Source organism: Sceloporus occidentalis, unplaced genomic scaffold, assembly GCF_023333645.1.
Source record: "Sceloporus occidentalis isolate IW3139 unplaced genomic scaffold, rSceOcc1.0.p SCAF_24, whole genome shotgun sequence".
NCBI classification, from domain to species: domain Eukaryota; kingdom Metazoa; phylum Chordata; class Lepidosauria; order Squamata; family Phrynosomatidae; genus Sceloporus; species Sceloporus occidentalis.
The window spans coordinates 2,451,002-2,462,660 of NW_028317004.1; the positions used below are offsets into that span (position 1 = coordinate 2,451,002).

The 11,659-nt window shown below is 39.3% G+C and overlaps 1 protein-coding gene across 1 annotated transcript; it reads right to left on the bottom strand.

Moving 5' to 3' along the window:
• Positions 1–258: 258 nt before the first annotated feature.
• On the bottom strand, positions 259–8,084 carry LOC149300508 (protein-glutamine gamma-glutamyltransferase K-like). The gene is made up of 15 exons (XM_089485015.1): positions 7,763–8,084; positions 7,286–7,507; positions 6,288–6,296; positions 4,958–5,176; positions 4,356–4,474; positions 3,829–3,936; positions 3,421–3,595; positions 2,943–3,081; positions 2,725–2,828; positions 2,519–2,607; positions 2,213–2,366; positions 1,326–1,610; positions 979–1,139; positions 698–834; positions 259–403 (listed from the first exon to the last, which is right to left on the bottom strand). Exons 1-15 carry the CDS (start codon positions 8,082–8,084, stop codon positions 259–261), a joined length of 2,388 nt encoding a protein of 795 aa, XP_089341141.1.
• Positions 8,085–11,659: the final 3,575 nt, after the last annotated feature.

Consider the following 11,659-nt stretch of genomic DNA (forward strand, 5'->3'; position numbering starts at 1 on the left):
GAGTGAGATTAAATCCAGAGACATAGTCTTTAAAAAGGTCAGATCTTCTTCACGATGGTCTGTGGAATGTGTCATTGATCAGTGAAGTCACACTGTCCAGTCTGGTGTAATCACATGTAAAACCTTGGTATGTCAGTAAGGGCACATTCAGAAATACAGTTATTTCAAGTTTGCAGTCATCAGTCTTTGTCATCCATTAATACTGAATGAGTAATGCATGATGGCTCTAGATCAGCTTTGGTTTGGCTCCAGGTTAATTCAGCTGCTACGCACAACAACTTCAGTGACTCCGTGCACTTGGCTCAGCTCATTACTCTCCAATGAGGCGATCAACTGACGGGGACCTGGACGACGTGGTGTAAAGCGTTCTGTGATAGAGACTGTCTTCTGAGGTCCGATATCCCTACAAAGGAGAATAAATATTTATTGTAAGATCAATTGTAAGAATCAAAGATTCTGCAAAGTCATATACTGAAACTGGGCTATGGAAATAGAGGGGCTATTTACACAATGTGCAGAAAAAAGTGCAGGCATCAGGATTATGAGCAGTGAAACAAATGAAAAGGGGGAAGACAATTTGTAATGTATAAAAAAAGCTGGGCAAAATGTAACAATATATTTAATATGCATTTTAACATGAGAATATTTGATGTGACGTAAATGATTAGGGAGAGGTGAAATGTATGGAGTGACGTACCCAATGTGTACAACTTTAGGCCTCTGCAAGCCTGGTCCTTCTACATGGAATGCTGCATTGTGCAAAGTTATCTGGAGAGGATTCTGGAATATGATCTCAGCCACAATCTGCTGTCCAACAACAGCATCACCATGTACCTAAAACACAATAATATCAAAATATCATACTCATTCACTCCATTATTTATCACAAGGACATATATCATTACAGAATAGTAAGTCCAGCTCAATGATCAAATAAATAGGTCAGAACAGGAGGCACTTGTTCGTATGTAAACTTACCCTGATGACCAGGTCAGGAGTTCGTATTCTAAACGTGTACTGTTTGGCCAATTTCTGGCCTGTTTCTCTCACAATCCCGGACACTGTCAACATCATTGCTGCTTGATCCACCAATTGTGTCCGATACTCTTGATAACTCACCAGCATACCCACAGCCTTTGCTATAAAGGAAAAGATAAGCACATTATAGGAGGGAAAGAACACATAAAAGCACATAATGATTTTCAGCAAGCTTGTATCGGAGGGAGATACTAATTATTCACTATGGACATTATAGTAAGCATATAGTTAATATAAGTGAATTTGTAGAGAGACGACAGAATACTGTACATTTCCTTGAATCTTACTTTCTCCGGGGTTCAGAGCAACCTCAAGGGTCTCATCCTTAAATGACTCTTTGCACACGCCGTTATAAAACATAACAGCAACACACATGGATAAGGACACAGAACGCCTGCTGCTGCTTCCATTCTTCAGCAAGACACGGACATTGATGTCACTGCCCAATAGGACTCCATCCTGTGACTCAATAGTCATAGATATATCTTCTGTTTCTTCGGGTTCTGCAACTGCCATTGGCTTGTTACCATACTTGGCTGCTGTGCGGACCGAGTTCCTTTCTTCTGCAGAACCTACAGGAAAATGAGAGAGACAGAATGAAAAGGAGGCAGAAAATCATATAGTAATCCTATTATAAATATATAGTATATAATAGTATTAATAAAATGATAGAGTGACAGTGACGTTATAACTATTAAATGTCATGCGTAGTAATAAATATGTTGAAAAGCATGACTGTTATTGTACAGTAAGTTTATTAACATAACTTTTAATTACAGAAACAGTGATGTAATTTCCTTATGACTTGGCGTTTCCTGCTTTTAAAATAATGTCACCACAAGTCAGGGCAGCCTCCCAATGCTTTGTAAAGTGTTTATACGTGAAAGACTCTGCACAATGCCAAAACCCTATCCCTTTTCATTGACATAGCACATTAGATTGTGTGGTAGGCCAGTGACCCAATGGCATGGAGGGGCAGCATCTTGAGATATACCACATGGTGAGGATACATTGGGAGCACATGAACAAACACTACCAACTCCTGTACACGTAAAGATGCCAAATGTCAGTGGGTAAGTGAGGAAGCAGTCACTGAAACGCTACTTGGATTTCACTGAAATATGGATAATTTAAATAACAGTGGCAGCTGAGGTATAGTGAAATGTGTGGTTACCTTCAGGGTACTTGTACAGGTAGGTGATGTCCTCTCTTGCATTTGAGCCAACAGCCTTTGTGCTTATGCAATGTCCCACGGCTCGCTCCTCCACATGAATCCTTTTGAATTGTCCATTTGGCATACGTTGGTAGAAAACTTTGTCGCTGTTTACCTAGGTGACACAAAATACAGTAATAACATCACACAATGTTCGGTTATAATACACAGTTGCACAGAGTAGCACAACAAATGGAAATAAATATATTTATAAAGTAGAAATAGTATGGCCATTACAAACTACAGGCTACACACACATAAAATTACCTCGGCAAAGATGAATGCAGTGTCATATTTTATGTTCACTAATCCATTCTTGATGGCAAGAAGTGGAGATGGTCCACAACAGTAGATACCTAGAAGAAAAATGAGTTTAAGAGGGGAAGAAATGAAAATGTGAGATGAAGTCAAGGAAAGTAAAGCAATGTGGAAACTAAAGGTAAAAAATCCTTTTATATGCTTGGATCCCTCACCATTACTAGTCTCCTGGGGTGTGGCATCAATGGCCTGCCAGCCACTGAATCCTGGAGGCAGATCTGGCCGTGTCATCCAGCAGTCATTCCACACATGGTAATTCCTGCAAAAGAACAAATCAGTAGGTTTTAACATCCATCATTATTTTTATCTATCTCTTTGTTTCCCGCTTTTTTCCATATAAGCATGCAGATATGTACACCCCCAAGCCGCTTACCAGACAGAGTCAGCATTTTTTTCCTCAATCGGCTTCATATTCTCATCAAAATAAACATCAAAAGTTAGGTTTCCGTCAGTGTCGTGAGCAGAGGCAAAATTTGTGATGGTACGTCCTGGAATCCCAAGACAGCGGAGTACTGTTGGGAGATAGGAACATGGTTAAGTGAGTGGTTAGATGGTGTTTAAGTGAGATCATTGGATAGGTTCAAGAGGAAAATTAAGGAAAATAAGTGTAAGGGAGGAAGTTAGAGAGGGAAAGCAAATGCAAAGTGAGAGACGGAATGTTGAGGATTATTGTGATTGAAATGAACAATAAAGGTGTGGCAAATAGACGAAGACAAAAACAAAGTTTAAGAAGACAAATGCAATTAGAAGTAAAACACCATGGGTGTTTTTTTACCTACATCACTAATTTTTTAATGTCTCTTTACACATTTTAGATGACTATTTTATGTGTCATCCTTCATGTCCATTACCTGTTGTTGTGACACCAGCAAACACCCAGCACTGCCCATATTTGACAGGGGCTCCTGTCTGGTGGAAGCGGAGTAGAATGTCTACACTGCCTACCCAGGCAACTGGGTTTACTCCATCGGCATAATCACCCGACCAGCTTCCAGCAACCACGCCACTATCGTCCATAGAATTTACCTGGTCAGTGTGGAAAAAGAAGGTGATATTAGGAGAGTTATGCATTTGAGGGGGATGGAAAGAAAGAAGGTAGAACACAACAATAAGAGATTCAATAGCAGAACAAGTATTGAAGGTAACACAGTGGGAAGGAATCTTGTATTGAAGGGATGGTATTGGGTGAAGAGACATACACTCATATGCACCTATGTAACTCATAAAAACATCTCTTTGTGAACCCCAATAACTCTTACCATGGCAGACATGACCCGTGTAACATTGATGGGATCCCCTCTTGCTGTAGGTGATAATCCTCCACGATCCATTAAATAAAGAACAGCATCTAAGACTCCTTTATCAAACTGTAGGCAAGACAAAACACTATCAGGAGAGAGAGAAAGGACTGACATTTATGTGCAATGTATTCTGTCCACACATCTAACCGCTGATGCCACAAAAATAAGCCTCTAATTTGTCTATACCTTTGCAAGCAATGAAATACCAGAACAATCATGTAAAATGACCAATTCTGTACACACAAAATATAATGTAGAGTCATAATACTCTCATAAAACCAAGGGTTTATGACTCATTTTAGTTTGTGACCTGTGGTAATTATGTCAACATTCTTAAAATTATGACTGATCACTGATACATAGCTTTATATGATTAACATAATATCGACGCCAATATTAACCAGCATCCGAAAAATGAGGTGAGTCTAAGAGACATGACTGGAAATGGTTTGGAGCATAAAAAACTGCAACTCCCGATATCATACCTGTCCATAGTTCCAGGACCTTTCTCCAATCTGGTGTTCTGTGCCATAATAAATACGTCCAATCTCATTTAGAACATACTCCTGACGCCATGACTCATTGTCCATAAAGACAGAATCCACTGCAGAAAATAACCAAGTCGAAAATAGTATGTAATTTCATACAATATTATGGATGTGCTGGGGAAAATTTACTAAAGCTCAAAACCAGCAAAAACTTAAAGGAAAAGCAATTCTCTAATAATTGATAGCATGCAGAAACTTGCCTCTAGAAAATGGCATAACTGTTTCCTAGATCCTCACATTTTAGCAGGTCTATACATTAACTCGCAAATAAAGAAATTTAGAAAATGAAGAGAAGTAGGGGGCAGTTGTGAGGCAGGGGAAGAAGAAAGTAAGCCCTTGAAATTTCTCAGAAATGGTATGGACTCTAATAGACTGTAAGCTCACAAGGGCCTCTTCTCCTTCTGAACTATTACATCTTAATGTGTGCTAATCTTATTGTCAAATTGTATACTAGCAATTTTAATGTTATTGGTAAGGTTCACTGTGCTACAGAATCTGCTGGTACTGTGTGTTTCCAAAAGATGTGACTGCATACTTACAGCGGCACCAAGCATTGAACAAGAGATAGAGCCTGAGATTAGGGTCTGGTGGGTGCGTGTAGGATCCTCCAGGGCTTTGGGTCTTCACTGATAATTGGTATTTTCCTATTGGAGCCTGAGGTGGTGTGTTCAACCACAGAGTCACCTTTTGACCACTGGCTTCAGATACCTGACAACCCCAACCACCCTCATCAAACTCTTTAACCATGGGCAAGGTGACTGCTTGAGAATTAGCTGCAAGAGACACAACATAACCTAAGCAACACTGGAAAACACTAATCAGTTTTTTAGTTGAAAAAATATATCTTTGGAGTGTTACTACATTCAAGTTAATAAAAATATACAGATAAATATACAGATACATATATAGCATACAGCTCAATGTAAACGGCTCACTTATCAAAAATAATAAATAAAGTTAAACAAATTTAAGACCCCCAGTACCAATCATGGGAATTGGCATGCAAACATTTTAGGATTATCTACAGTGTGCAGCCACTAGACACTCAAAAACAGATTTACAACTAATAGCTTGGAAACAATATGTATTTTGGATTTTTTATTTTATTTTGTTACTGACCAACACCCAAAGATCAGAGAAAGAATACATGTTCCCTGAGATAGACTATCATCAAAACTAAACATATGGGAAAACCCCACATCAAAGAAAGGCTCCAGGATTTAAGCATCACACAGTTCCCACACATGATTATAATTGTAGATTTTTTTTTCTATTTCTCAGAAGTGAAACCTACAAACATCTACATAGTTGAAAAAGAATAGAAAAAGGCACTAAAAGATAGACACAAACAGTACCATCATACTAGGCTAATTTTAAAGACCGCTGTAAAGAAAATACCAAATTACAGAGAAGAAATGCTAGAAACAGAGATTACAATGTAGGCAGGATGAACCCAGCTCCAAGGGCAGCTCTAAATTTTTAGGAGCCACAAAGGAAAACCAATATGTTTAAAGAAAGCACATTATTACTGATGGGATTTTATGATCTTTGCCACAGTTGCACTGATCTTGCCTGTGCATTCTCAATAAGGGAAGGGTTCTAAGCAAGTTCTTCATTACCCTTTAAGGTTGCAAGGTCAGAAATAATTTAACTTCACTGAAACAAGTTGGATGCATATTCTTCACATAGATTGGTGATCTTATCCCACTTAAAATGCCAGACATGTTATTGGAATATGGCATCAAATATTTCTTTAGGGTGAGCCCAGACTTTTGAAGGGTAGTGTACATGCGGAAAGGTGGAATTATTTACATAAATACATCAATTAATGTTTGTTAACAACTGCTAATGGTCAAAGGGTTAGCTAACTGTGCAGTCCTAATATGGTTAATCATATGAAAATCTGATATGCAGTATTTTCGTAATGTCAGATGATCAACTGCCTGTTTTGCTGAACAAACTAAACTCTATAACTTCAAGCGTTTCTACTGTCTCCACTGTACTCATTAAAGGAGCAGCACACTATTCCTAGAATTTGTTTTTAAATATTTAAAAATATATGTCTGCTCTATACTAATTGTCAATGTTAGCTTTCTTTTTCTTACTTATTTGTCTGATTGCTTGATATCTATGTTTGCAGTGTTATGCTTTAATATAAAACAACAAATAAAGAATTAAAAGATAATCTAGGGACATTTTGCATGTAGCTGCCATTATTGATAACATTGTTTAGTTGAGATGTTGGATTAGGTCACCACTGTGGACGCTTCCTGACTGAATGTTCATTTCTGCCAAACTGGATCATGGACATAGTCCACACCAGAGGTTGGAAAGCCCTGGGTTACAACATCACGTCTTATTTGCATTAGAGTCACCAGGCTAAAAATGCAGAAATAAATGAGTTGCCACTACATACCCATAAAGCTTATAACAGATTTATTAAGTTCTCGTATTTATCTAATTTCCTCCTTTACTTGTGATAACCAATTCGCATTTACAAAATAGTACAGAACATGGTACAGTGAATACCAAACGCATAACAGGAATGTGACCAAGCAGTATTTAACAATCCTGTCAACTTTCGCACCAAAACAAATACTGTCTTTAACTCTTCTTGGTCAAAAAGAGTTAAGACAAATAAATACCGTGGACTTCCCAGAGCCATACAATACATAAATTACAGCTCAAATAATAAGATGTTTTACATTGCTCCAGCCAAACCACACAAAATGTTAGATAGGTTAATCATTTCCTGTCCTTTGGAGCCTCATAAATCTAGATTGTTACACGACTCTTATTTATCTAAAGTGGCAAGTTATTGTATCAGTAATTTATTGAAACTACTATGTAAATGTTCATTGCTCTACCGAATTTAACAGGACTGTTAAGAAACTCACCCATCTGTAGTAAAATACATATCTGATCACTCTTCGGATTGAAGGCCCTCTTAAAAGTTACACAGATTTGGAAGGGCTGTCCCCTACGAACAATCAGCTCATCATATTCAAATTCATCTGTGTGATGTGACCGGCGGTTTTCTCCAGTCCGCGCCTTTAGGAGGTCCACACTTTGCACTTGTAGCGCAGACCCTAGAAATGTACATTAAAGTTATGTTGGTTGTAGTCAGACTATGAAACTCAGCTAAAGAATCTATGGTAGGTCGGGTTGGTGCAAAACCTAGAAGTCATAGAATGTATAAGGAGAAGGGTTTAGAGGGACAACAAGTATGAGTGCAAGTAGAATCCAGAGGAGGATCAGAAAACAAAATACAGATAAAAAGTAGAAAAATGGATCATGAGAGATGCTTGCAAAAGAGAGTCCATGATTAGTAGTTTTGTACTTACTGCTTATCTCTCCAGAGGGTATGTTGTCCAGAGGTATGTTAGTGGTGCCACCGTTTCTGTCATTGTTGCCTCCTGACCTGTCTGCATTGCTTCCTGGCCTTTCTGCATTGTTTCCTGGCCTTTCTGTATTGTTTCCTGGCCTTTCTGTATTGCCCCCAGACCCATCTGGATAGGTCCCTGATCCTTCTATACCACCAGTATGAGTTGGTCTGTCTGAGGGTCTTCCTGCACCTCCTCCTACATATTCCTCAGTGTCTTCTCTACCGCTGGCACAACATGAACAACACCTTGCCCACCAGGACTTCTTCCTCTCCGGAGACATACCGTGATTTCCTCCACAGACTATAATTAATTTAGTGTTTTCAGAATCTGTTTGAAGTACGAGAAAACAAATAAAACAAAATATGGTTAATGTGAATATTCCAAGTTACAAGCATTTGTAAGTGGTATTAGACATTGGCAGGTGGGCTCCAGTATGTTGGTGAATATCCACAATCTTTTTAACACTTTCAGAAAATAACCTGTAGTGAAGTAGTCTCAAGTTAATTGGAAGAAGTTCTTCTTCAGAACTGTCTTGCAAGAGACGTTGTCTCTAGCAAGTTGTTTTACCAACAGCCTTAAGTTAATAGAAACTGTCTACTTTATACGAACACAGCCTCATGTGACAGGAGTCTTTTGCAATTAAGGCGGTCTAACACAGTTCTGGCCACCAGTGTGAACTCTGTTTCAACCTTAGCTTCTCACAAACCACCCTACTCTAAAATCCCCTTTTAGACTTCCACTCCCGGTATCCCGTACCTCCTGCTTGATGTAGCGACGAAAATAAAACCCAAAGTTAAAGAGGAAGTTTTGGCAGAGATCAACCCCACCCAGCCTGTATTCTGTGTCATTACCCTTTTCCATTTCTACAGTCCTATCTACTCCCTCCTCCGTACAGAACCCCTCATCCTCCGTACACTGTGCCAAAAAATCATGTACTGTGTGTACTGCCAGGATAAAAAAAGCATGTAGTATCTATACATAATGAAAAAACATATTCATACACACCATCATACTAAAATGTGCACAGGCATACACTTGGTATACTAACGTGTATCCAAATGATGGCAGGCAAATGTGTGCAGAACTTTGCCATTGTCATTTACACACAGATTTCAAACTACTGAACAATGGCAAGTATAGAAAGGAAAAGGTAATGCGAATAAAAACAAAAGGAAAATTGAGATAGGAATTAGAGATAACATGACAGTTAAGGATAAAAACCACATCCAAACAGAATTCTTCGGGGTGATTTATTAACTGTTACAGAATAACTGAGACGAGACAAATATGCCGGGAAGACAGGTTAGTGCAGACCCTTGTTTCTGAGTGTATGAGGAGTCCGCATGACTACCTTCTAATCAGATGATGTGTGTTCTAGATGATGGTTACTGAGAAGAGAATGTGCCTGTGTTAGGCTATGTGCCTGTTCCAGGGCAGCAGGGCACCTTTCCAACATCTAAAAGTAGACTGAACTGTCAGCAATAGCCAGCAGGTACTTCCCCAGATGTTGTTATACTGCAATCCTATCTTCACTCTTGCTATGTCCAGGAAAGTGTTGGCCATGCATCATGGGAGTTATAGCTCAGTCCAGCTAAGAGTTACCTGTTGGCATCCTATGGTCTATGTACACAATCATTCATTCATTCCTCAGCACCGACTAAAGACGGTATGTTTAAAAATAATTTTTCATTTGTCGGAATTTTTGTCTCTTGTAAAAACAAAATAATCTTAAAAATATACAGTATATAAAAATTTATTGTTTTGCAGTGTATTAAATTAGGGAGCTAGCCAACTTCTGTCTCTAATTACTTAAATGTAATTTTAAGTATAATCTCATTGCAAATGGCTTAGGTGCTATATAAAATAAAATATAATTATACTGGTAACATATGTATACCAGTTGAAACAAATCTAGATATATAGCCATTCACACACACTTATTAACCCAGAGGCAAACACTGACAATCTCCATAAGCACAGAATGAACATGACACTGACCTGTAGCGACTGCTGCGCAGGTAACGACAGGTATTGACAGCTCCTCTCAGTGTGGATTTTGCTGTGGGGGTTGTTATAAATCCTGGGGTGGGACCCAGATGTCACCCACACCCCACTAGGCGGCCCGTCCCATATCATCCCATCCCACAGAACTGGAATCCCTGGAATGTAGAACTTGCAACTCTGTCAGTGATCATCAAAACACACCCAAAGGAGGGCCCCCAAAACGTTACACTTGTACACGCTACACTCAGAACTGTGGTACATACACATTCCATTACACTTTATTCTGCAGGAAGTGATTTGTGAATTAAAAGAACCATTACCATATACCCTGTTCTAAAGTTACATGCAGGCAGGTGCTATTATGTATATTATAATCAGTATATATATATATGTGCAACCTCTTCTCCTTAAGATAATAATAAAGTAGGACATTTCACTTCCTATGTTTCACTCAAAAATCCCACTGTATCACACACTTATCCTGATCCTCCCATGTTATTACTAAATTATTTCTACTATAGCTCCACTTAACATATCTTGCGCCAAATGGAAACTAGCGATTAAAATGATTTGGCCCGTGTACAAATATCTCTGGAGATGTTTCATTCATAAACCGGACATTTCCAGTTGCAATAAGAGAAATGATTTCAAGTACCAATTTACTATTTAGTTCCTGTATACTAATCAGAGAAACATCTCCACATTTTAATATGTAATCTAGAAAAAAACAAACGTATAACCTGGCAAAAGAAAGTTCCCTGATGCATGAAACTGTTAATCATAACCATACAATAAGTGCATTATTCTAGGTAACTAGGAATAATCAATTTATTTCTCTAGTTTATTTTGTTGACTGGCAGCCCATAGGCCCATAGGGCATTTATTGCATTCTATTACCTTACACAGTTCATTGATCATTGTGTGTTAGTATGACCACATTGGCCATTTTGTTTTCTGTGAATAATATCATTTCCACGTGTTGCTGACATGTTGCACACGTAAGGTGCCTCCATACAGTATAAGGGGAGTAATAACTGCGGGACTGATTCCCTGTGGGTTTATACATCACACATGTGCAGAGCAGCACTTCATACGTGATCAAAATGTGAAATGTATACGTGTCCTTGAAAAAAGGTAGATGTCGTCCCCAGGGCTGAGGCAAGGATTTTTGCCACCCTAGGCAAAACATAAGTTTGCCGCCCCCTAGCTCCACCCCTACAAGCCCCTTCCCATGCCACGGCGCTCCCATAAGGTCCTCGATCCCACTCCTCCCCATAATGACCACGAGCCGCAGCCACGCTTCTAATGAATGACTGCGGCCGGCAGTTCGCGGCTGCAGGCTGCGCGGCTGCCGGCGACCCCTTCAAGTAGGCGCCCTAGGCCTATAGGTGGCCTGGCCCTGGTCGTCCCCCAACTCCTGGTTTAAAACTTGAACAACTTTAGGAGGGTATCTCTTTAAGTTTTTTGACGATAAGCGTTAAGCCAGGAATGACAGTCTCAGTGACGTATGCAGGAGCTCTAACAGTGAAATGATAGCAGTGACTCAGAGGGAGCAGCACCTCCTAAAGTTGTCGTGTCCTGTGTGTGAGAATATGACGTCATCTTAACTGGCTATTGTGAAAAAAAAGATTTTGTAGTTACATGTGTCATTCCATGAGCAGAAAGAACTCGCATTCCACTTTCGAGCGTGTATTGGAGTGAGTGACGTGAGCTGTGAGTGTACAGTGGGTCCTTTCATCAGAGCAATCAGAGCGTATGCATTGTAAAAAAATGACATTACTCCGAATGTATGTATGTATGTTCGAGGTTTCTCTGCACTATTTATAACCCAGACAGCACTTTGTAGCCAAC